The sequence below is a fragment of the Rhincodon typus genome, chromosome 36, assembly GCF_021869965.1.
Source record: "Rhincodon typus isolate 14 chromosome 36, sRhiTyp1.1, whole genome shotgun sequence".
NCBI classification, from domain to species: Eukaryota; Metazoa; Chordata; class Chondrichthyes; order Orectolobiformes; family Rhincodontidae; genus Rhincodon; species Rhincodon typus.
Window position 1 is genome coordinate 1,510,293 of NC_063367.1, and position 27,276 is coordinate 1,537,568.

The 27,276-nt window shown below is 41.8% G+C and overlaps 1 protein-coding gene across 2 annotated transcripts; it reads left to right on the forward strand.

The window, feature by feature from the left end:
* On the forward strand, positions 1 to 26,739 carry lrrc61 (leucine rich repeat containing 61). 2 transcript variants are annotated; one of them, XM_048617253.1, is made up of 9 exons: positions 1 to 101; positions 795 to 890; positions 5,048 to 5,194; positions 14,228 to 14,288; positions 14,424 to 14,509; positions 15,361 to 15,426; positions 18,856 to 18,924; positions 25,839 to 25,961; positions 26,099 to 26,739. In XM_048617253.1, the coding sequence occupies exons 2-9, from the start codon at positions 824 to 826 to the stop codon at positions 26,185 to 26,187; spliced, it is 708 nt and encodes a 235-aa protein (XP_048473210.1). In that variant the 5' UTR covers positions 1 to 101; positions 795 to 823; the 3' UTR covers positions 26,188 to 26,739. The 2 variants fall into 2 exon arrangements, with proteins under 2 accessions (XP_048473210.1, XP_048473209.1); XM_048617252.1 differs by having other exon boundaries at positions 21 to 120.
* Positions 26,740 to 27,276: the final 537 nt, after the last annotated feature.

Here is a 27,276-nt window from a genome sequence, read left to right on the forward strand (position 1 = left end):
GGTGTCGGTTAACGGCAGAAATCCCGGGATCGGTTACCCCAGTGATTGGTTACCCCGGTGACGGAGTGGATCCCCCGGGGCCGGGACAAGCGGGGATGGAGGTGAAAGACGGAGAGGGGAGTGAGTGTCCTCCAGACACAAGCTCAAACTCGGACCCAAAACCTGACCCTCTCCGCTCCGGCCACTCGCCCCCCCTCCGGCCTCCCGACCCGTGACCCTCCCCGCTCCGGCCACCCAGTCCCCACTGACCCGACCACCTGCTCCCCGCTCAGATCACTCTGACCCCTGACCCTCCCCGCTCAGGTCATTTCTGCCCCCACTGACCCTCCCTGCTCGGGCCACTCTGGCAACCTAATCCTTCGACCCTCCCCACTGTGAAAAACTACCCCTTTCTCAATCAGGCCACTTGACCCTTCCAGTCACCAACTATCTCTGACCACCTAAACCTCAACTACATCCCAACTATGAAGCCCCATCCTCCCCCCATTAATAGTTACCAATTTTCTATCTGATCCTGACCTCCAACCAGCCACATCACTCCTGATAAAATCCCTCCCTCTGACTATGTTACCTTGACTACCCCCACTAATCCAAATCCCCCTCACTCTGATACCTCTTTGATCCACCTGACCCAGACTCATATTCCTCACACCCACTTGATTTTGACCCCTGCTCCTCCACTCCCAATTACTTTACCACACAAACCACCCTCACCCAACCCTAACACATTACTGCCTTTACCTCTTGATCTAATACTGAGCAAGTGTTCCTTTTCTGTATCTTTTTTCTTCCAGGTGATGAAAATGTGAAAGTCACAGTTCAGATGCTCAAATCCAGAACTGGACAATTTGATTTGGAGTCAATTCTTTTCCTGAAGCTGAAGAATATTGGTGAGTGATGGGCAATTAGAACATTAGTATGACCCATTATTCTGAATTTCTGTCAAACTGACAACAGAGTTTGTGTCAGTTGCATCCATTTGCATCAGATTCACATTGGTTTAATTTGATGCAGTGAAGTTACTTTCATTACAACATTAATATCTAGTCACGGTGGTCCAGTGGTTAGCACTGCTGCCTCACAGCACCAGGGACCCGGGTTCAATTCCAACCTTGGACGACAGCGTGGAGTTTGCACATGCTCCGGTTTCCTCCAACAGTCCAAAGATGTGCAGGCTGGGTGGATTGGCCATACTAAATTGCCTGTAGTGTTCAGGGATGTGTAGATTAGGGGAATGGGTCTGGGTGGGATGTTCTGAGGTTTGGTGTGGACTTGTTGGGCCGAAGGGCCTGTTTCTACACTGCAGGGATTCTATGAATATATTGTTTATTTCTGTAACTGTGTTCCTGTTATATACTAGAGTGCCTTGAACTTTTGTGACTTATTAAAAAACTTTATAACCAGGGGCCGGTCAAGGACAGTAGTGGGAAGTTGTGCGTGGAGTCCGAAGAGATAGGAGAGGTGCTAAATGAATATTTTTCGTCAGTATTCACACAGGAAAAAGACAATGTAGTCGAGGAGAATACTGAGATACAGTCTATTAGACTAGATGGGATTGAGGTTCATAAGGAGGAGGTGTTAGCAATTCTGGAAGGTGTGAAAATAGATAAGTCCCCTGGGCCGGATGGGATTTATCCTAGGATTCTCTGGGAAGCTAGAGAGGAGATTGCAGAGCCTTTGGCTTTGATCTTTATGTCGTCATTGTCTTCAGGAATAGTGCCAGAAGACTGGAGACTAGCAAATGTTGTCCCCTTGTTCAAGAAGGGGAGTAGAGACAACCCTGGTAATTATAGACCAGTGAGCCTTACTTCGGTTGTGGGTAAAGTGTTGGAAAGGATTATAAGAGATAGGATTTATAATCATCTAGAAAGGAATAATTTGATTAGGGATAGTCAACACGGTTTTGTGAAGGGTAGGTCGTGCCTCACAAACCTTATTGAGTTCTTCGAGAAGGTGACCAAACAGGTGGATGAGGGTAAAGCGGTTGATGTGGTGTATTTGAATTTCAGTAAAGCGTTTGATAAGGTTCCCCATGGTAGGCTATTGCAGAAAATACGGAGGCATGGGATTGAGGGTGATTTAGCGGTTTGGATCAGAAATTGGCTAGCTGTAAGAAGACAGAGGGTGGTGCTTGATGGGAAATGTTCATCCTGGAGTTCAGTTACTAGTGGTGTACCTCAAGGATCTGTTTTGGGGCCACTGCTGTTTGTCATTTTTATAAATGACCTGGATGAGGGCGTAGAAGGATGGGTTAGTAAATTTGCGGATGACACCAAAGTCGGTGGAGTTGTGGATAGTGCGGAAGGATGTTGCAGGTTACAGAGGGACATAGATAAGCTGCAGAGCTGGGCTGAGAGGTGGCAAATGGAGTTTAATGTGGAAAAGTGTGAGGTGATTCACTTTGGAAGGAGTAACAGGAATACAGAGTACTGGGCTAATGGTAAGATTCTTGGTAGTGTGGATGAGCAGAAAGATCTCGGTGTCCATGTGCATAGATCACTGAAAGTTGCCACCCAGGTTGATAGCGTTGTTAAGAAGGCGTACAGTATGTTAGGTTTTATTGGTAGAGGGATTGCGTTTCGGAGCCATGAGGTCATGTTGCAGCTGTACAAAACTCTGGTGCGGCCGCACTTGGAGTATTGCGTACAGTTCTGGTCACCGCATTATAGGAAGGATGTGGAAGCATTGGAAAGGGTGCAGAGGAGATTTACCAGGATGTTGCTTGGTATGGAGGGAAGGTCTTATGAGGAAAGGCTGAGGGTTTTGAGGCTGTTTTCATTAGAGAGAAGAAGGTTAAGAGGTGACTTGATAGAGACATACAAGATGATCAGAGGATTAGATAGGGTGGACAGTGGGAGCCTTTTTCCTGGGATGGTGATGGCTAGCACGAGGGGACATAGCTTTAAATTGAGGGGTGATAGATATAAGACAGATGTCAGAGGTAGGTTCTTTACTCAGAGTAGTAAGGGTGTGGAATGCCCTGCCTGCAAAAATCGTAGACTCGCCCACTTTAAGGGCATTTAAATGGTCATTGGATAAACATATGGATGATAATGGAATAGTTTAGGTTAGATGGGCTTCAGATTGGTTTCACAGGTCGGCGCAACATCGAGGGCCGAAGGGCCTGTACTGCGCTGTAATGTTCTATGTTCTATGTTCTATGTTCAATAGACTACTTTGAAGTGCAACAGTGTTTTGTATACAAAATAGTAACTAAATCTACATCCAGTAAAAAGCCAAAACCAACAGATATAAACATCTAGATAACTTGTGTCTTTGCAGATGATGGTAGAGGCTAAATCTTGTTCAGGACACCATAAAGCCTTCCCTTTAGTTTGCATTGTACCACATGATCCTTTCTAATTGGCAGATGTGGCTTCGGTTTAACTCCTCAGCTAAAAGTCTCTAATTAGCACTGTAATTATGAGGTTGTTAATCATGGAAATATGGTCTTTATCTAAGTTTAGTAGAAAACTGACATTACTATATTCTCTTGCTGCTGATTTAATATGTGCCTGAGTAAATCTGAGGATAAGCTAAATTATCAATGGTAATATAGTGAATATTTAAATTTATATAAACCTATAACTAAAATACTATGTTGTGCTAAAGTAATATTAATTAACTGCTCAATTCTCCTTTGCAGCATTTCAATGCGGGAACAGGAATTGCCCTCTCAGCCTCTTGCCTCCTTGCCATATTCTCTACATTCATACACTTATTTTTGAAAAGCACAGCTTTTCTTCCCCTCTCTCCCTTTTTCTAAAATTATTTGAAATTATCTCTTTGCCTTAATTGGTTGGACTATAGGTCATCCCTTCAATTGTCATTCAGCAGTTAACACTTTACTCTCACTGCCTGACACTCTTGATCACCTGCAGAGGCCTATTATTCAGCCAGTTGACAGCTTGGCAAGTGTCAAGATCTTGAGACACTCCACTCACACCATTAGTATGATTTTTTGATCTCTGGTTATAAATTCTGCGCCTGTGTGTCATCTCCTTACTTCAGCTAATGATTTCGGCAGCATTCCGAAAGCTTGTGATTTCAAATAAACCTGTTGGACTATAACCTGGTGTCGTGTGACTTCTGACTTTCTCCTCCCTTTCGCTGGTCTCCTTTACACTCTCCTCCCCCTACTTTTCTTTTCTTGGCTGTGTATGTTGTGTAACAGAGGAGACAGTAGAGCTGTGGTAATGTTATTGGACTGGTTATCCAGAGGCTGAGGCTAATGCTTGGGAAGGGTGGTGCACGTGGGTTCAAATCTCATCAGAGAGGTATAATTGAACTAATTGGTGGAATTGAAAGCTGTTATCAGTAATGGTGAATAAAAATAATTGATTGTCTTCAAATCCACTGAAGACCTTTAGGGAAAGAAATCTACTGTCCTTACCCACTCTGGCCTACACGACAGCAATGTGGTTGACTCTTGACTGTCCTCCACAATGGCCTAACAAGCTGCTCAATTCAAAAGTAATTAGAAATGGGTGACAAATGGACAACCACAGCCCATCAAAGAATTAAGGAAATAAAATTTCCCTGGCGGGAAAGTATAACTAATCACACTGTGCTTTAAAGTCAGTTGCTCTGAAGTGTTGCGGATGATCCACTGTCTTTTGAGGTCTCCTGGGAGAAGTGTAGTAATTTCAGCACAGAAGGTGGCCACTTAGCTCCTCATATCAGTGCTTGTCGTACATCTGTGCTCCTGAGTCCACAAATTAGTAACTTGTGTCATTCAGCAACCTCAACACAGTTCCACCTCTGTCAAGTGCAATGTAATTAATTTCCTCTGGCCCACTTTTCAACCGCTCTTTATTATAAACAAGCAATCAATACTGAATAAAATAAAACTAAACTTTTTTGACCGCTTTCGTTAGCACAGGACTGGACTTTGTTGCCAAATGACTTCTAACAATTGACCATCCTACAGTTTACAAAGTAAAAGCAAAAACAAAATTAGTTAAAATGGAAGAATATTCTTCAACTTAAAGATTTGCCAAGAATAAATGCAAAAAAGAATGATTATTTCTGGTCTTGTTCACTGCAGGGATCAGCAATCTTGGGTGTATTGGAGACTGTATAAATGTAGAAAGACTGGACTTGTCAGGAAATGACATCTCAAACCTCTCTCCCCTCTCATCACTGAAAATTCTGACAGTGCTCAACCTGTCAGCCAATCGGATCTCAAATGTTGGTAAGCTGGCTGTCTTGATCCACAAACAACAATGTAACAAGCTTTACATGGACCAGGAAGTTACATCTGTTCAGTGATTGCCACAATTGTAGACAGAGGCAACACAACCATATGCATTAGAAATAGGTCATTCAGCTTCTCAAACCTGTGCCTGCATCAATCCGATGGTTAATGGATGATCTGATTGTAACCTCAACCTCACTTTCCATCCGAGTACTTTTGGGTCCCTTGACAATCAAGGACTGTGTGTCTATTTAGTTCTGTCTCAAAAAGACAAACTCCTTGCATGTCCTAATGATTTGTGCAACTCTGTAGCCACTGAACAATCCTGAACACCAATGGGAAGGATGACAAAGGGATGCTAGCCAGACTTGTTTGTAAGATTTATTTAGCAGTTTACCTGTCCTGCAGTCATATGAAACTTTCACAGCCAATGAAGTACTTTTGAAGCGTAATTGCTATTGCAATATAAGAAAGGCGACAGCCAATTTTCAGTCAGCAATTTCCAATAATGAGCTGATAATCTATTTTTGTGATATCAATAGAGGAATAGATATTGGCCAGATACTGGGAATAACACGCCACTGTTCTTTGAAATAGTGCCGTGGGATTATTTGCATTCATCTGTGCAAGCTTCGGGGTAATGTCTTACCAGAAATGAACAGTGTAGCTCTCCCTCTGTACAGCAGTGGAGTGTCACCATAATTTTTCTTCCCAAGCCAAATAGGGGCAGGAGTAGGCCATAGCACAGGTGATCTTTGACCTCCATTTTGTTGAATACCCATATGCTTTAAATTCCTCTCGAGACAAGAAGATACCATTTTTGCTCAAAACTGTCCCAGCACAAACATCTTCCACAGTGTGATTAATAAAATGTTATGCAATGGGTAACAGGAAATTAAGGCCATCAAAATGTCAATATAGGGGTCAGATAAAGGTCAAGGAAGGTGAGTTCCTTTGTGAGTCTGAGTGAGCTGTAAAAATACTTTTCAACCTACCGTTCTCTAATAAGTTGTGGAACCTGGCTATCTTTTGGAGCTATTACCTCTTGAAGTACTTGACTGTCATTTTCAGAATGCTATGCTCAGCAAGCATGTTTTTCAACAGGTTTATTTAACGCTGAATCATGTGCAATTATTAATTATCTGACCTGTGTATCACATGAGCGACGATGGCTTGTAGTCTTCTTGAGGGGAGAAGAATACTGCTCATGTTGTCGGAAAGAACAGCTGAAATAGAAGAAATGATGTGATTGGATGGGGGAGGAGGAAGAAAGCCTCTGGAGGGCAAGTCATAAAATGCGACCTTGATATTCAAAAGTATAGAGTGGAATATGGAATGATGTGATTCAGAAATCCGAACGTTAATGAAGACTGTCAGTGCGTATCTCTAATTGAGTGATTTTTTTTTTTAGAAACTACAGCTATTTCAAATATTGAAGAAGCAGCAGGGGTTCAATATTGAGACATCTGTTTTAAAGACATTGTGACAGTTGACCTTGATATAGATTAGGACAATGCTGGTGATTGTAACAGATGGCAAACCTGACACCATACCAATTGATGTAACCTCAAACACAGACGTGAGATGGATTGGTGACAGTGGTTGCTGCCTTAGTAGATATAAAGAGTAATGATTAGACCAATAGGATAGGAACATAGGAAAAGCCTAAATCTAGCTTGTTTCTTAGTTGCATGATGCAATGAAATTGGATTTGTTGAGTACATATAACACTTGGTATCTATGAATAGACACAGACTTGAGCAGAGGAAAATATTGAGACAGTTAGTCAGTCAATACAACACAAAGCAACATGATAATTAGTGCCTGAACTGAGAAAGAAACAAAATTGGATAGGTTTCAAATGAGTTAGTATAGACACAGTGGACTAAATGGACAACTTTAAGAGGCATTTGGAAAGACACATGGACAGACAGGGAATGGAACAATAATGACCATGTGCAGGCAGATGGGATTAGTTTAGAATGGCACGATGGTTGACGCAGACAAGGTGAGCTGAAGGGTCTGTTCCTGTGCTGCCCTGTTCTATACTCCCATGCAATGAGGGAGGACTTTGGGAAGCATGAGATCTAAAATTATCCGTTCCTTGAAATTCATGGTGACAGGTACCACATGGTAGCTTTCAAGATCATCTCTTCCATAATCTCCCTCAGGGTTGATTACTCTCTCATTGAAGTAATGTTTCCACAGATTAGTCTTGAATTTTCCGTCTTCAATCACAGGCCATGACCTCTGTTTCTACAGTGCTGAAAGAGGTGGAATAGCTTGTTATCATCAACAATATCTGGATGGTTTCTGGAATCTGAGATGTTAATGAATGCCATGAAACCCTGACCAAGTTACAACAGTCATGTTCCTGCTCTAACAGGCCTTCACCTGTTTACACTTTTCAGTATTTCACAGCAGCAGTACTGGAATGGCCAGAACTGTGTGTCATATTGTAGAGGTAAAGTTGTCAGAGAGATGACTGGTGGTGGTTTAACCTGAGGGTTACCATACCTCGGGCAATGGAAGAGTTTGGGAAGGAGAGTCCTTCACAGCCACCACAGCCAGTGCCACAATTGAACCCATGCTGTTGGTGTCACTCTGCATCCCAAATCAGTCATCCAGTCAACTGAACTAAGCTACTCGCTCCCACCCCGACTAAAGTATTGTAAAGGCAATTAATGATTTATAAAGCGTCATAGGCTCCTTCACTGATTCACTCTGCCTTGACCTTTTAGTGAATTCCAACATCGGATTTGCTTGCTTCACTTCCATTGAGTATTGTTATTAATGGAAATTCATTGTCAGTCATGACTGTCAGGGTTGGTCTTTCCTACACGTTATTTTCTTTCCATTTTGAATTGTTTCCTACTTGGACAAGCTGCTATGTAAATGCAGGTTGTTTGTTCCTGCTGTATCATATGCAAGCACCAGATAGGCAAATTATGGAGCTGAGGCCACATGAAGATCAACCATGAATGGTGGAGCAGGCTTGAAAGGCAGAATGGCTTACTTCTGCTACTCAGTCCTATGATTCTATAATATTTGTGTGATGTTTCCAGGTTATTTCAGAGAGCTCACCAATTTCACAGGCCAACTTTGTAGGGTAGGTACCAGTCTATGTTTGTAGAATAATACAAAATGGAGGGAGTCCATTCAACCTACTGTGCCTGTACTAGCTCATTGAAAGACTTATCCAATTTTGTTTTATTTCTTTCTCCTCCTACTAATTTTAGTGCCCCTGTACTATACTGACTGATATTGACCGTATAAACATAAGGGATCAAAATTCAGATGTTCCTGGACTACTACAAACATTATGCAGTGTGTATGTTTGCAGAGCCTTCAGTGCAGCCCCAAAGCTTGTGTTCTAGATGATTCTAGTCTTAATGACACCAAATAAAATGTTGAATATAGCATATGCTAAATTGTGGCAGGGAAGTATTTCCATATAGAATCTAACCTGCAGTTATTGTGTGCCTATATGATGGCTTTTCATTGAGATTTGTTTTTTCAGATTGTGTCTTGTCTTCATAGTTGAACAGTGATCAGAGAAATGAATGAATTGTTTCTAAATTACTAAAATCTGGTTTCAGCACCTCATTCCTCATTAGCTGAATGCACTGCATGTTGGTGCGGGATTTACAAGAACCCTAATTAGACATGTACTTATACAGAATAAAGACTTCAGCAGAACACTGAGTCACTTTGGTTTGCCTGGGGGCTCCTACTCAGAAGAAACCTGATACTTGCTTTTGCCTATCTGGTGCTCGCATATGATACAGGAGGAAGAAACAACCTACATTTACATAGCAGCTTGTCCAAATAGGAAACAATTCAAAATGGAAAGAAAATAATGTGTAGCAAAGACCAACCCTGTGAGTCATGACTGACAAAAGTCCAAATGGTTTTGGCATGATAGTTTTGTGGTGATTTGAAGGCTTCTGCACCCACAGTTTCTGTAACAGAAAGAGGGTATCCTTGACTAACAACTAAGAGATCAAGGAGTTATAAACACTGCCGTACCTGGAAGGCTAGTAGATCCTGCATTCATATTGTGCCTCACGTAGCATGAGTACATTCTAACGCATGTCATTGCCAATGAAGTAACTCCAAAGTATAATTTAGGAAACACATCAGCCAATTTATGCACAGAGGGCTCCCAAAGACAACAGTGGTGCAATGAGTACTACTGTTGATTGAGGGACAGATTTTGCCTGGATTTTAATGTTCGCCTGAGAAGAATGTACATTCCTCTTGCAGAGGGGTTTTCTTTCTTTGCAGGAGGATACCTTTTAAGCATAGAAATATAGAAAAAGTTACAGGAGTGGGCCATTTGGCTCTTTGAGCCTGCTCTGCCATTCAGTATGATCATGGCTGATGATCCAACTCAGTCACCTGTTCCCGCTTTCTCCCCATAACCTTTGATCCTTTTATCCCTAAGTTATCTAACTCCTTGAAAACATTCAACGTTTTGGCCTCAACAGCTTTCTGTGGCAGAGAATTCCACAAGTTCACCATTTCTACATGAAGAAATTTCTCATCATCTTTGTCTTAAATGCCCTACTCCATATCATTAGACTGCGATGCCTGGTTCTGAACTCATAGAATGATACAGGACAGGTACTTTTTAAGTACCTATCCAGGTACTTTTTAAAGAATGTGAGGTTGACTGCCTCAACTACACTCCCAGACAGTGGAAAACTTTCCTCTAAACCTCCTGCTTTGCACTGTAAAAGCGTGCCCTGTTAGTACTGACCCTTCAACTAAGGGAACAGCTGCTTTCTACTCACCCTGCCCGTGCCCCTCATAATCTTATACACCTTTATCAGTTCCCCCTTAACCTTCATTGCTCTGAAGAAAACAATCAGAGGTATAGGTAGAGTAGACAGCCAGAGACTTTTTCCTAGGGTGGAGGTAGCTATTACTAGAGGGTATAGTTTTCAAGTGAGTGGAGGTAGATATAGGGGAGACGTCAGAGGTATGTTCTTTACTCAGAGAGTGGTAGGGGCGTGGAATGCATTGCCGGAGAGAGTAGTGGAGTCAGCCTCATTAGGGGCATTTACGCAGCTATTAGATAGGCATATGGATGATAGTAAAAGGTAGGGGTGGAGGTTAGACAGACCTTAGGATTAGGGTAAAAGTTCAGCACAACATTGTGGGCCGAAGGGCCTGTACTGTGCTCTACTGTTCTATGTTCTATCTCAGCTTATCCAGCCTCTCATCATAGCTAAAATGTTCCATACCAGGTAACATGCTGGAGAATCTCCAAAGTACCCCTCCTCCACACCTACCCAGTGCAATCACATCCTTCCTATAGTGTGGTGAACAGAAATGCACACAGTATGCCAGCTGTTGCCTAATCAACGTTTTGTACAGCTCCAGCGTAATTCTTTGCTCTTATAATCTTGGCCTCAACTGATAAAGGCAAATGTGCTGTGTGTGCTCTCTTAAGAACCCTGTTAACCTGTCCTGCCACCTTCAGGGCTCTATCAGCAAGCAACCCAAGAACGCTTTGTGGGATCCTCCCTGTTTTTACCCTGTCTAGTCCTGTTATTCTAGGTATCTATGAGATCTTGTCTCATTCTTCTAAACTCCAGTGAATATAGTCCTACCTTATTCAGTCTCTCCTCATAAGTCAGTCCTGCTACATTGGAATCTGGCTGGTAAACCTACCGAGCAAGCAGCAGACATTTTGTCACACCAACAGTAGCAAGCATGACTTGAATAACATGGCAGTAAAAGCAGCATCGTGGAGGTGGTCCATCAATTTGAAACATAAATGGAGCTGTCTGGTGTAGGCCGGGGATGTTTGTCCTCTCACTGAGTGTGAAAACACATCATTTGTAGTGTGTTTTTTCTTTTTTAAAATAAATTTGACAATGCAACACGTTACAATGAATGTGCAAAAGAAAGGGTTTTATGTCTGCTGCAGCTGACGAGGGTGAACAAGCTTATAAACATTATTGCCAGGATTTATAGTCCAAGTTAAAATAATGAAACCTACCAATCAATATTTGATTGGGCCCGGCCAGGCTCCCCCAGGGTCTTGTGCAAGTTAATGCCTATGCTGACACATTTGAGTCTAGTTCAAATTAAAATTAATTGCATTAAATTGAAATCTGATGCCAGGAAAATAATGGTCCCTTCATTGGGGGCAGCATGGTGGCTGAGTGGTTAGCACTGCTGCCTCACAGCACTAGGGACCAGGGTTCAATTTCACCCTTGAGTGACTGTGTGGATTCCACATTCTCCCTGTATCTGCGTGGATTTCCTCCAGGTGCTCTGGTTTCCTCCCACAGTCCAAAGATGTGCAGATTAGGTGGATTGGCTATGGTAAATTGCCCATAGTGTCCAGGGATTTGCAGGCTAGCTGCATTAGCCATGGGAAATGCAGGGATAGGGTGGGGGTATGGTGGGTATGGATGGAATGTTTTTCGCAAGGTACACGTGGGCTTGATGGGCCAAATAGCCCGCTTCTGCACTGTAGGGATTCTATGATTTTATTTGGAGTTTGTATCTTAGCAGAGGTTGTGGCAGTTATTGAATAGCATTTAATCGTTTACTATGCATTGTGGCAGGAGCCCCCGGGAGAGTTCATTTGAAACTCCAGTGCACTACTGATGTAATGCTCCAGTTCAAGATGCAAATAGGACTAGATTAATTTAGGATATCTGGTTGGCATAGGCAAGTCGGATCGAAGGGTCTGTTTCCATGCTGTACAGCTCTATGACTCTATGCTGTCTGTATGATGAGATGTTACACCCATTGTCTGATTGGGTTGATGTGAAAGATGCATTGTACTACTTTCAAGAATAACTACGATGTCAGATGCCCTGGTCATAGAGATGCGTAAGTTTCTGGGAAACATGCAGTTTTAATGTCAAGACATTTTCGCGCAAACGTGATGACTAGAAAGGCAAAATAGTGTGGATATGGAAATATAGAGTCATAGAGCTGTACAACTTGGAAACAGACCCTTCAGTCCAACTCTTCCATGCTGACCAGATATCCTAAATTAATCTAGTCCCATTTGCCATATCCTTCTGAACTCTTTCTATTCATATACCAATTCAAATGCCTTTTAAATGATGTAATTGTACCAGCCTCCACCACTTCCTCTAGCAGCTCATTCCATACACGCACCAGCCTCTTTGTGAAAAAGTTCCCCCTTATGTCCCTTTTAAATATTTCGCCTCTCACCTTAAACCTATGCCATTTATCTAAATTAAACTGCATCTGCCACTCCTCAGCCCATTGGCCCATCTGCTCAAGGTCCTGTTGAACTCTGAGGTAACCTTTTTCACTGTCCACTACACCACCAATGGTGTCATCTGCAAACTTACTAACCATGCCTCCTATGCTCACATCCAAATCATTTACATAAATGATGAAAAGCAGTGGACCCAGCACCGATCCTTGTGGCACACCGCTGGTCGCTGGTCACAGGCCTCCAGTCTGAAAAGCAATCCTCCACCACCACCCTCTGTCTTCTACCTTCAAGCCAGTTCTATATCCAAATGGCTAGTTCTCCCTGTATTGCATACGATCTAACCTTGCTAATCAGTCTACCATAGGGAACCTTGTTGAATGGCTTACTGAAGTCCATATAGATCACTGCTCTGCCTCCTTCAATCCTCTTCATTATTGAAATTAAAATAGAAAGTGCTGGAGAGACATGACAAGTCTGGCAGCATCTGTAGAGTGAAACAGAGTTGACGTTTTGAGTCCAATATGAATTGTTTTTTCAGAACCTTCAGTCCTTCTCCAGCTCCAAAGAGGAGGCATGTTGGAATTGAAACATAAACTCTGTGTTTCTTCCACAGACGTTGCCAGACCTGCACTTACTGTTTTAGTACACAATCGTGACTTTTTGCCATTAGTTGAAGGTTATTGTTCCTATATATAATGCTCTCGCTTGCAAAACTGCATAGTAGGGTAGATCACCTGTAAAAGTGGATGGCATTTGCAAAGATGCAGATAATCAGATTGTGTGCTACAGTTAGGTAGTAGAACGTACTGACAAGATTGGAACTACTCCTGTCAGTTAGTCACAGGCTAAACTAGCACAAACATTACGTGATAGCATTTGCCCAAGAGGCAAAGATGAAAGGAGATTCTCTGTTATTCTTAAACTTCCTGGGCTGGATGGGGTAAGCATGGGTGGTGATGGCAAAGCGTCAGATAAATTGAAGTGTATTTACATGATAAAGAATTTAGGAAACAGAATGGATGAATCAAATAGTATTACAAGATTAAAAATTAGGTTTGATTCACACAAAGTAGAGGAACCAGTTGAGAAGAGATTGAGAGAAGGCGTGTGTGACTCGACAAAGTCCAAATGGCCTCCTGTGTGTTGTAGAAGATTTAATCTTTAACACAGTTGGTCCATTTTAGTGTTGTCTTTTTTTGTGGGCATCTACACAGTTCACTCTATTGATCATCTGTAATAGACTTTTTTCTTTAAAATAGAGCACTCTGCTCCTGAATGGTATGAATAGATTTAATACCTCATACTTGAAGAAAGGTCTGCTATGGATTTTCAGATCACCGATTGTATTAAAATCCCTCTCTGTTTGAAGGTTCTGGAGCTGGGAATGTAATCATTCTACAAGGAATCCTAAGATTAGAAATAAATTGCTCATATAAGTGTCATTTACTCTGAACATAAATCCAGAAAGGTTTTCATGACTAGCGTATGCATGAGAGTTCTGATCTGCTCCCATCCAGGGTTTGGTAACAAAGGTGCGCAACTTTGAAGTGTTCTGAATCACTCCCAACTAATCTTTGTCCCCTCCCACACTTTCCAGGCTGCCTTTCCCACCCGCCCCCCCAACCCCACACCCCTCTCTCTCGCACTCACTCACATACCCAAACTCACATATGCCCTGGTCCCCACCAGGGTGTGTAGTGATGGGTGCCACCTTCAGTTTGGAAAGAGCAGTATCAGTCACTGTGAAAAATCGGCATTCTTTAACCTCTACTTTTGAGAGATGTTTAAAAAGACACTTTATTTTGCTATCGTAGATCCCCTACGCTCCTGTGAAAACCTACAAAACCTCAATTTATCAGGAAACCTAATTGGCAGGTAATTGTGTGATTTTTTTTGCCTTTTATGTAGTGTTTATATTGTGTTCTATACACTCCCATATTCAGCAAATGTTGCTGCATTTAGGTATTGCAACGTTAAGCAAAATCTTGCTTTTAAATACCTGTCTTGTAGTGTCGATAGTCTTCTTTCCCTCTCCGAGCTGAAGAATCTGGAGACGATTCGATTGAAAGACACTGTCTGCAACTTTAGTAATCCAGGTAACTTGTTCTACGCTGAATAACAGTTCAGTTTCTGTCAATTTTACCTCTGAATCAGAAGATCATAGATTTTCCAGGCAAAAACCTGGGCCAACAAGTGCATTGCTTAGGGAGTGCTGCATTGTTAGAGGTTCAGTCTTTCAGATGTGATATTCAATCGAGGCCCTACCTACTTTATTGGGTGCATATTAATGGTCTTGTGGCGCTACTATCTTAAATAGGAGCAGGGACGTTATCGCAGCCTATATTTATCCTCAACTAACATCGTTAAGACAGACTAACTAGTCATTACCACATTAGCATTTGTGGGATCTTGCTGTGCATTAATTGATTGCCACAGTTTCAAACATTGCACAGTAACAATAGTTCAAAACAGAAAGTACCTCAGTAACTGTAGAACACTCTGACATCCTGAGGTCATGAAGACTGAAGATAAATGAAAGTCTTTTAATCTTTGAAAGCAATAAAATAATTGGACACAAATCTGGATAATTCCTTTCCTGATATGTTTCTTCGTCTGTGTAAGTGGCAGAATTGCATCAGTCGAGAGGCAGGAGATAAATCTTCAGCCTTCGATTATTTATGGTACCTTGGCTGCAAGTAATGATGCAAGGTTAAAGGAAGGGTGTCTCATTTAAAGCTACTTAGTCACTGTGTAATGGTGCCTGTACAAATGTAATGCAGCATATATTTTATATGCGAAGTTAAAACGTTTTTATAGGTAGAATAATTTCTGCTTCCATGGTAACACCTTGTTGGCACTGTAAAATGCTCAAGTCAAATGCAAAAGTTTTTGCATCAAAGCCAATCGTTTTTACAGTAAGATATGATGGTGAAGTCTTGTTTTTCAGTTTGTATGAACACTGCGTATCACAATACAATGTTGGAAATCTTTCCGAAAATAAAATCCTTAGATGGTGAGTAAACTTTCTGTATTAGAGTTTACAACACAGTCAAATTTGTTTTGTTTTTAAGTTTGGACTGCAATGCAGCAGCTTTACTAATTTCCACGATGCTTAGGCCTCCATTGGGCCTCTTTTGGACTTGAGCGCTCTGAGAACCTGGCAGAAAAGAGGAGTTGAGGCCTGGGACAGCTCAGCCATGATCTTATAGAATCCCAGGGCAGACTTGAGGGGCTGAATGACCTACTGCTCCTATTTCTTACATACTTACGGATAAACAGATACTGTTGCAGCTGTGGTACTGGATTAACAACCTACAAGCTTGAATTCGGAAACATGGATTAGATTGTTGTTAAAATTTAAACACGCGAAATGTCCATAGGCAACTCTTTTCTCTCCCAAATCAGCCTTTTTGTGACTACAAGATTGACTCTGTCTGTTCCTTGTGGTGATCAACCAAGTTTGACAAGGAGAAGATTCCAATAACCTTTTGCAAACTCCTCAATCATCTCGTACACCAACTCTACAGCAAGCACTGTAACCTTGAAATCGAGATAGAAGCCACATTCTCAGCTTGCGTTCAAGATACAGCAGTACAGTTACGAGACACTGCCAAGCAGATGAGGCAACGGAACTACACCACCTACACGCACACCAAGAACAAGAAACGGGAGAAACTTGGCATCACCACCAGCAATAACGAAGTCTCCACAAGTACCACAGTTGAAAGCAGTATCACCACGGGAAAATCCATCGTCAGCTTGTCTGACCACACCCTTCAACTGGATAAGATCGAAGTTCTCAGCCGAGGACTCAATTTCTGCCCCACCACCAAAATGGACCCCATTGGTCTCGCAGCAGACACAGAGGCATTCATTAGATGAATGAGACTCTGGGGAATTCTTCCAAGATGTCAGCAGTGAGCCCAATAAGCCAACCAACAAACCAGATCAGTTGACAGAGAGATCCACGGGGGAGTGGGGAAAGAAGGAGTTGGGGCTTGACAGGTATGCTCAAGCCATCAGAGAATACGTGAACACCAGATTCCCCCTTGGGGCAGCATGGTGGCACAGTGGTTAGCACTGCTGCCTCACAGCGCCAGGGAGCTGGGTTCAATTCTACCCTCGGGCAACTGTCTGTGTGGAGTTTGCACGTTCTCATCGTGTCTGTGTGGGTTTCCTCCGGGTGCTCCGGTTTCCGCCCACAGTCCAAAGATGTGCAGGTTAGGTGGATTAGCCATGCTAAATTGCCCGTAGTGTTCAGGGATCTGTAGTTTAGGGGGGTGTGTAGGGGGATGGGTCTTGGTGGGATGCTCTGAGGGTCGGTGTGGACTTGTTGGGCCGAAGGGCCTGTTTCCACACTGTAGGGATTCTTGATGATAATTCTACGATCTGTGATTCATCAGCCGCAATCATAAGGTAGCACCTCAAGCAAGCATAAGGTAGTACCCAGATACAGCGCTACGCCATCTGTGTTCTCAAGGCCAATCGCAATATTGTCATTAAACCAGCAGACAAAGGAGGAACTATCGTCATACAGAATAGAACTGACTACTGCATGGCTGCTTCAAAAGCTGAACAACCAGGAACACTACAGACAACTACCTGCTGATCCGACCAAAGAACACACCTGTCAACTGAACAGACTGGTCAAGACTTTTGATCCAGTCCTTCGGAATTTCCCTACGCGCTCTCATCCCCGTACATCCCCCAGGAGACTTCTACTGCCTTCCAAAGATACACAAAGTCGACGCACCTGGACGTCCCATCATATTAGGCAATGGGACCCTGTGTGAGAACCTCTCTGGCTATGTCGAGAGTATTTTATAACCCATTGTACAAGGAACCCCCAGCTTCTGTTGCGACACTACAGATTTCTTAAAGAAACTCAGCACCCATGGATCAGTCAAACGAGGAACATTCCTCGTCACAATGGGTGTTTCAACACTCTACACCAGCTTCCCCCACGACGATGGCATCACCGCAACAGCCTCACTACTCAATACCACCAACTGCTAATCTCCAGACGCCATCCTACAACTCATCTGCTTCATCCTCGACCACAATGTCTTCACTTCGACAACCAATTCTTCATCCAGACACAAGGATTAGCCATGGGGACCAAGACAACAAGGTGCAGGGCTGGATGAACACAGCAGGTCAAGCAGCATCATAGGAGCAGAGAGGCTGACGTTTCGGGCCTAGACCCTTCATCAGAAAAGGGGGAGGGGAAGGAGGTTCCGAAATAAATAGGGAGAGAGTGGGAGGCGGATAGAAGATGGATAGAGGAGAGGATAGGTGGAGAGGAAACAAACAGGTCGAAGAGGTGGGGATGGGGCCAGTAAAGGTGAGTGTAGGTGGGGAGTTAGGGAGGGGATAGGTCAGTCCAGGGAGGACGGCCCCTCCCCCTACCGCATCCCAAAACCAGTCCAGCTCGTCCCTGCCTCCCTAACCTGTTCTTCCTCCCACCTATCCCCTCCTCCCACCTCAAGCCGCACCTCCATCTCCTACCGACTAACCTCATCCCGCCCCCTTGACCTGTCCGTCCTCCCTGGACTGACCTATCCCCTTCCTAACTCCCCACCTACACTCACCTTTACTGGCTCCATCCCCGCCTCTTCGACCTGTTTGTTTCCTCTCCACCTATCCTCTCCTCTATCCATCTTCTATCCGCCTCCCACTCTCTCCCTATTTATTTCGGAACCCCCTTCCCCTCCCCCTTTTCTGATGAAGGGTCTAGGCCCGAAACGTCAGCCTCTCTTGCTCCTATGATGCTGCTTGACCTGCTGTGTTCATCCAGCCCTGCACCTTGTTGTCTCGGATTCACCAGCATCTGCAGTTCCTACTAGCCATGGGGACCAGATTTGCTTCCCAATATGCCAAGATCTTCATGCACAGGTTTGAACAAGATTTCTTTGCTGCACAGAACCTCCAACCAATGTCATGCTCCCGATACATTGATGACGTTTTCCACCTTTGGACTCACAGTGAGGAATCACTGAAACAACTACGTAGCAATATCAACAAGTTTCATCCCACCATCAGACTTACCATGGACTACTCTTTAGGATCAGTCTAATTCTTGGACACACACATCTCCATCAGGGACGGACACTTCTGTACCTCACTCTACTGCTTTTGATTGAATATTTAAAGTTAAAGAGTGATCATTGTACTTGCACAGAAGTAGAGTTTAAAAAAAATGGAAAGTTCCATGTTGACGGGAGAGCTGTTTCTGGTAAAACATCTTCTCTCTGTTCCATTACAGTTATCATTTGTTCTGGTAATATTCACAGCTTCTATTTTCTATCATTGATGTGAAATAATTCAAATTGTGCAGTGAATGAATTTGATTCTTTTTGTTCTTTCAATTGAATTAAAGAATTAAAATATTGAGACATTTGAGGCTTTAAAAGTAGTTTTTTTTCTCTGTTTTTATTTGCAGGGGAGAGGCTATCAGGAAGGGGTAGCGATTTGTACCAGCTCTGCAAAGAGATGGATGATTCTGTAAAAGGTTTAGTGCCTTTTTGTTGTAATATTGCTAAGATTGTAAATGAATGTGTGTTTTTGCTTTCGACCCAAGTGAGTGCTGATGGTGAATCAGAACCTGAACTCTTTAAGTTGAGTGCTTTTTGATTCTGTGCTTCTAATTAAGTTTCTTCCATTGTAGTCCTGATCTAGTTTATTCCTCTGGCACCTTGCTATTTTTATTTCTATATTTTCAGGAGTGTGATTTTGTTTTGTGATTAAAGTTACCTCACTGCCAGCTGAGCAAACCTTGTTTTAATCCTTTGACGGTTAAACAACTATGTCTAATTATTTTTCCAAGCAATGTTTTGACTTTTTTTTCCTAATCTCCCACAGGTCTAATAAACAATATTCTAAGGTGTTGCTCATGGCACGTTAGTAAACCGGCTTTTTAATAACATTGGGAATGTTTGATAATAAAGTGCTGGAGGTGTTATTAATAAAGTATGACAAGGCAAGTGTTATAGGGAATGTGTTCAACATTTATAGCATGTAATCAGTTTCATATCAGAGAGGCTTGTTATAGAGCAATATAGCACTGAAAGTCACCATTCAGCCCTAAATTTTGTGATTTGTTTGTAACTTTCTGTAGTTCAAATGCTTAAGTCAGATCCTGTTCACACCGGAATCTATTTTTAGGAGTTTTCTTCCCATAGTTTGATTACACTTTACATTATTTTTAGCAGTACTACTCTTTATCTTCCTGTACCTGTGCCTTATTTTAAAGTTGACGTACTTGTTCTGTTGCATTTCTGTTTCTATTTTTCTAATAAACCAGTTCAGAGATATTATTACCTCTGGAGAGGTGGGATTTGAACTCAGGCCTCCAGGTCCAGGGTAGGGACACTACCACCACGACAAATCTTCTCCCCAAAGCCTGTCCACCATCTACAAGACACAAGTCAGGAGTGTTACAGAATACTCTGCTTGCCTGGATAATCACAGCTTCAACAGCACTCAAGCAGCTTGAAACCATCCAGGACAAAGCAGACAGTTTGTTTGACACCTTATCCACCTTTTCCAATATTCACTCTGCCAGCACCTACACAGTAGCAGCAGTGTGTACCATCTACAAGATGCACTACAGTGACTCAGCAAGGCTCTTTCGATAGTATTTTCTAAACTGGCAATTTCTACAACTGATAAGGACGAAAAGCATGGAAATGCCTCCACTGCAAGTTTCCCTCCAACCACACATCATCCTGACTTGGAAATGTATCAGCCATTCCTTCACCATTACTGGATAAACGTCCTAGAACTCCCACCCTTCCTGTGCTGTGGATGTCCTTACTCTGTAAGCGGTGAAGTGGTTTAAGAAGACAACTCACCACCTTCTCAAGAGCAATTAGGGGTGGGCAACAAATGCTGCCCCAACCAGGGACATCCTCACTCCACAAGCAATTTTTTTTAAAAATTGTTATTGAAAGCTAGGTGCATTCAACCCTACCATATTTGTAGCAAGTTTTATCTTGTGTTGTTGCTTATCCTCCTTCATGTTGACAACTCATTCTAATGTTTTAAAAAAAACAGGAGCATGACTGCACCAAAACACACACAAGTATCTGTATAGATGCAGTACTGAAGAAATGTGAAGTGCAGGAATGCCATGGAACCAGTTTCTGCTGATGTTCCAATAATGTGTGATATTGTCCAATTACTCAGTAAATTTAAATCATTAACATTAAGATTTCTGCCTTTTAAAATTTATGAAATGAGCAATCAAGGAGAACTAATTGGAAATGTCAAAGATTGGTTTTAGTTATAAAATGAAAGTTAGGAAATAGATCACTCAAATGTATAGTGTACAAATTATCAACTCACTTCACAGAAGTACAGATTTGGAAAAACTAAAGGTATCCCTTTTTCTCTGGAACTATATACACCAACCTTCTAATTTAGAATTTTCTTTGTTATGTGACTGAACATCTTGGTGAGTAATCAAGAAGTAGCAGACCCCTGGCTGGAAGGCAGACAATTACAAGAAAACTGTGAGGTTCCGTAGTGTGTCTTTGGGCACCCTGAATAAGTCACACATATGTACCACAGAAAATACGGATTTGATTTTTGAGGATATGATAAATGTACATAGATGCGTATATATTTTATCATATTTTAAATGTTTTATTTTATATTTTTATATTTTATTTTATATTTTATATTTTAAATGTAGGAAATTTAATAAATAACTAATTTAAAAGGCTCTGCCTTTGAGGAGATATTGCAGCTTGTGTTTTGCATTGCATCCCCACCACAGCATGTGTTGGGATATCAAAAGCAGAATAATGGGTCTGTATTGCAGCCTGCCCCATTTTCCAACCATGTAAATGATTCAAATGTAAACTCAGATGAGATGTGGTGTACCATATGCAGTGTAATGGTGTGTCTTGAGTGCTTAGAGGAATCCCCTTAGACCTTCCAGCTTCTGAAGAAATGCCATACTCATGAAGAGAAAAGAAACACAGGCAGCAAACAGTTTATAGAAACGCAATCCTTTATGTAGAATTGTTGACCTCTGGTGTAGCATTTATTTTTCCTGCTCTCTGACAGGTTTTGTTGCTTCAGTTCTCTGTATAATATCTAAAGGAAGGTGCTGTCTCATGTACTTTTACTAGTGTCATAGAAGGGAAAAATGTAAATCACGTAATGACTGGAGGCATTCTTAGGACAACCCTACAGCAGAACACAAAGCCATTCAGCCCACTGTCCAGCAGTGTGGAAGGATTTTATTTTGGTTTTCCTTTAACTAACAAACATTGTTGACTGCTGATGGCATCACTGGCAAGATGCCAACTGCTTGGCTTTCTAGGGCCATTTCAGAAGGAGGTTAAGAGTCAACCACATTGGTGTGTGTCTGGAGTCATATGTAGGCCAGACCAGGTAAGGACTTCTTTCCCTTAAACCAAATCAGCCTCACTATCATTGGATTCACAATACCGTGAAATTAAAACCTCCAAATTGCCCCATTGTTCCTAACCAGACTTTATGAATAATAGACCTTGGACACCAAGTTTATAACTTTAACAATAAAATGTTAATTTTTGTTTATGTAACTGTACCAAACACAGATAAGCAATCAATTGATCATAATCCCTGCTCTCACACAGACAGGCAGGTACAGTTAAGGGATAAATTACAAAGAAAATACTCTGCCAGTTCAGTAAACAGTTTCCAATGATGGATACCAGGCCTTCATGAAGTCCTTAGAAAATGGTTTGTTCACAGGCAGGTAGAATTGTACATCTTGTTTGAATTCTGAAGTCGCTGGTTAATGCAAACAGTTTCAGCAGATTCCTAGAAATATTTACTTATTTCTTACAGACTGGAATGCTTTTCCTAGAACATTCAACAATTCGATAACTGGATAAAAAAACAAGAGAGAGAACAAAACACAATAGCAGTTTTCAGAAGCCTTCAAAAATCACTCCCATGCCAAAACCCAGTCAGAATCGGTTTCTGATGCTTTCAATCAAAATTCTGTGGTTGTCTAGGGTTTAGCATTGGTCCTTCCTTAATTGACGGCTCAGTGCTGATTTGTCTACAGTATCCTTAGATCAGTAATTAAGTTAGTGTCATAGAGTCATTCAGCATGGAAACAGACCCTTCAGTCCAATTTGTCCATGCTGACCAAGTTTTCCAAACTAAAACTAGTTCCACTTGCCTGCATTTGGCCCATATCTCACTAAAACTCTCCTATTCATGTACCAGTCCAAATGTCTTAAATGTTGTAATATACCTGCACCTACCACTTCGTCTGGCAGCTAATTCCACATATGAACAACCCTCTGTGTGAAAAGGTTGCCTTTAGGTCCCTTCTTAAATCTTTCTCCTCTCACCTTAAAAATATGCCCTCTAGTTTTGAACTCTCCTATCCTAGGTAAAAGACCTTTGCTATTCACCTTATCTTTGCCCCTCATGATTTAAAAACCCCTATACGGACACCCTTCAACCGCCTATGTTCCAGTGAAAACAATCGCAGCCTTTTAACTCAAAGCCTCCAGTCCTGGAAACATCCTTGTAAATCTTTTCCGAGCCATTTCCAATTTAATTATATCTTTCCTGTAGTGAGCAACTAGAACTGTACACAATTCTCCAAAAGTGGCCTCACCAACATCCTGTACAACTTCAACATGATGTCCCACTCCTATACTCAATGGTCTGAGCAATGAAGGCAACTTTCAAAGGACTATGTACCTGAACGCCTAGGTCTCTTTGTTCAACAACACTACCCAGGGCCCCAACTACAACATCTCTGCATTCTCCTCACAGCTCACCCTTCCACCCAGCTTTGTGCCATCTGCAAATTTTGAGATATTACGTTTAGTTTCCTCATCTTAGTCATTTCATATGTATTGTAAATAGCTAGGGACCGAGTACCAATCCTGTTGAACCCCTGCTATTCAGAAGAAGACCCATTTATTCCTGTTGTTTGTTTCCTGTCTGCTAATCAGTTTATATGGTTATAGGGGGATGGGTCTGGATGGGATGCTCTGAGGGCCAGTGTGAACTTGTTGGGCCGAAGGGCCTATTTCCACACTGTAGGGATTCTATGATTCATTAACTGTATAAGTCCTGCAGTTTTTCATTTTACCAAAATACAATACCTCACATTTATCCAAATTAAACTCCATCTGCCACTCCTCCACCTATTGGCCCAATTGATCACAATCCCTTTGTAATCTTAGATAACCTGCTTCCTTGTCGACTATACCACCAATTTTGGTGTCATCCAGACTTAATAACCATGCCTCCTAAATCTACATCCAGACTGTTTATATAAATGACAAACAACAGTGGACCCAGCACCAATTCCTGCAGAACATCACTGGTCACAGGCCTCCATTACCGCCCTCTACCGTCAAGCCAATTTTGTATCCAATTGGCATGCTCTCCTTGAATGCTACTTGATCTAACTTTACTAACCAGTCTACGATGTGGAACATTGAAGGCTTTACTAAAGTCCATGTAGACAACGTTGTCTATCTTTTTGGTCACATCCCTAAAAAAACTCAATCAAGAAATCATAATTTCCCACACACAAAGCCATGTTAACTACCCCTAATCAATCCTTGACTCTCCAAATGCATGTAAATCCTGTCCCTTAGAATCCCTTCCAACAACATACCCACCACTGATGTCAGACTCACTGGTCTATAGTTCCTAGGTTTCTCCTTACAGCCTTTCTAAGATTGGTATTATCTTACTGGTTAATTCCCAAAAGCAAACATTTGTCTTTGGTCTCATCTTTAAAACAGGCTACTATTCAAAATTTAACTCTTAACTTCAACCCACGGCTCCAAACCAATAAAAAGAGAAAAAGACTAATAGTGAAGACTTCTACATAGTTGAATTTAAGTTCCAACAGCTGCCTTGACAGGATTTGAACCGATAGTGTCAGTGCATTAGTCAAAACCATAGGATTATCTGTCCATTATCACAACACCACCACCTATTTTCAGAATATCTGTGGTCACATATAACCCACAATTATTTGAGTGGAAACCCATTTCTATTCATGAAAGTGTTGACAGGAGCTCCCAGGTGGCCAGGAATTAAAGAGCTCCACCATCCCCAAGTATAGCCTCCCACCCTTCACCAAACCCACCCACACTTTGTTCCTCCACACATAGCCTCCAAATCTTGTCAGCCCCATGTCCCGACAACCCTCTCTGGTTTTCCTGTCCAAAATCCAGGCAGTGTGGCTATCTTCATCCTGGGGCCTGCTTCCAGTCCCAGCAGAACTCATTATCACATCCTGATGCTATTGAGACTGCTGGAGCTGCCAGCCAAACAGACTAGACAGGCCTTCTCATTCTCCCCTTACTCTCCTCTCCCATTTGGATTATGATTCTTTTGTTTGATCACATGTGCCTCATTGCCTAGTCCAGCATTTACTGCCTGAACCTAGTTGCCCTTGAGAAGGTGGTGGTAAGCTGCTTTCATGAACCACTGCAGTCCACGTGCTGTTTGAACCCCCACAGTACTGACAGCAAGGAAGTTCCAGGATTTTGACCCAGCAACAATGAAGAAATAACAGATTTCCAGGTCAGGATGGTGTGTGACTTGGAGAGTAACTTGCATTTGGTGGTGTTCCCACGTGTCTGCTGCCTTTGTCCTTCTCGATGGTAAGGATTATAGGTTTGGATGGTGAAGGAATTCTAGTGAGTCATTGCAATGCATCACTGCTGCTACTGAACAATCAGTGGTGAAGGGAGTGGATGTGGTGCCAATCAAGCAACTGCTTTATCGTGGGTGTGTCACGTTTCTTGAGTGTTATTGAAACTGACTTCGTCTAGGCAAGTGGCAAATATTTGGACATAAAATGGACGAGCATTGTATTGAAAGTCGTGTTTGATTATTCTTTTGTGTAGAGTCTGGAATGTTTTCCCACTTAAACACTTTAGTGTGTGTAAGCATATTTCCTGCCCGTAAGCCACACTTGATGTTGTCATCAATTTTGCTAATGTTTTGCATTTGACATTGCTGATACAATCTGGTACAATAGATATTTCCTAAAGTTGGTCCTTGGTGGGGGGATAACATCTGTAATTGAAAGTTGTAACCAGCAGTTGGTGGTGTAGCTCCACATTATCACAGGATTTCATTTTCTCGACACACCAAAACTATTATGTAGAATTATCTAAATATAAAAAAATTGCTCAATGTCATGGAATATGAAGAAATAGAACTTTATGAAGAAGAGTATGGGGTGTTCTCCTTTGCCAATATTAATCCCTCAACCAACATTGCTGTGGTGACAGATGGCTATGTGCATATTAGCTGCTGGGTTTCCTACATTACAACCATGATTAGCCTTCAAAAGTAATTTGACAATGCAGTGGTTTTGGACATTGTGAGGTTGTGAAAGGTGCTACTTAAATCCAATTTTGCTCTTATTTTCAGAAATGTGCAGCAATGGTCCTGTTGGTGAACTACCTGATCCCAAGAAATGGGTTGAGGACAATTACTGGGAGCTCAAACCAATACAGAAAACTCAGTCTAATGAAGCTGTTGAGAAGTTTTATTGTAAGGGTTCTTCCCCTATTGTTTGACTGAGTGTACAGTTTGGTGATTCTATTTTAAATGTAATTCTGACACTTTAAAACTGCAGTTATGTTGTTAAATACTAATGATTCTGACTGATACTTATTTTTAATACACAGATATTTTGAAGGAATGCAGAGAGCTCAACAATAAGGCTGCTGATGTCATTGAGAAAACAGAAAGGACACTAAGTAGTGGGAAGGAATGAAACACACACAGTAAACACAGTTACAAAACCGTGTAACTGTGAACCTGAAGCAACTGATGATGCTGCTGTCTTCTCATCTGAATTTTTTTTATTCCCTGTTCAAACCAAAGAAAGGGACAGTCCTTTAAAATTCTGATTGTTTTCTGAACAAATATTTAGGTGTGGTCAGTCATGAAAATGTGCCTCTTTGCCTTACCCTCAGCGGTATTCATGCAGCTAAAACCGTCGGTCTGTCTGTAATGGAGAGAGATGCCTATGGTCCTTCATGGACAATGGCTGATCACCTAATTACTTACCTTTAAGTGAAGTGTTTACAACTTGAAGCCATGAAAATAGAACCTTATGAACCAAGGAAGACATCTAACCTACATGAATTTAAATCTGTTTCTCCACCTCACTTTTGACTGACAACATTGTATGTTTATCAATTTTACACTTTCTGGACCCAATACTGTTACTTTTTTAGTCATTCACTACTGTAAAACTGCAATAAAATGATTTAATTCTGCTTAAAACTTGGAAATTTGACAACTTAGCTGGAACAAATCATTCATGTAGTGATTAAATGAACAAGTGATTTAATTCACCTTTGTTGTGCTGTATCTTGAAATGCCACACCCATACTAAATTCATACTGAGGCTTAAGGGGCTGAATTGCCTACTCTTGCTCCTAGTTCTTGTGTTTCAATACTCAGAAGACTTCCAATGACAGTAACATTAAAATGCAGATTTATTTCCTGAACATTGCTGCAGAAAATACATCTCCAAAATGAGATTTCTAAATTTTAACTTCGTTATACAGAAGCAAGTGATGACACTGAAGATATGAACAAATGAACACCTTAACCCCTTGCTTGGACAAAAGAAAAAACTTGGATAACCTTTCATATAAAACTTGTAAACTGCTTCTTTAACTTGACTTGTTTTACCTGCTGTCAGACTCTAGTTCACTTGTTCCTTGGAAATTCATAATGATTTCATATCTCTGGAGTTTCAAAGCATTGATTATTTACAAACTGAAATTCTGAAACAAACCTTATCACTGTAAAACAAGAGATAACAAGGTATAGAGCTGAATGAACACAGCAG

Coding starts and splice junctions, on each gene's coding strand:
- lrrc61 (XM_048617252.1), top strand. CDS start 96: ATGGAGGTGAAAGACGGAGAGGGGA. Junction 891..5,047: donor CCTGAAGCTGAAGAATATTG/GTGAGTGATGGG, acceptor TGTTCACTGCAG/GGATCAGCAATCTTGGGTGT. Junction 15,427..18,855: donor GAAAATAAAATCCTTAGATG/GTGAGTAAACTT, acceptor TTTTATTTGCAG/GGGAGAGGCTATCAGGAAGG.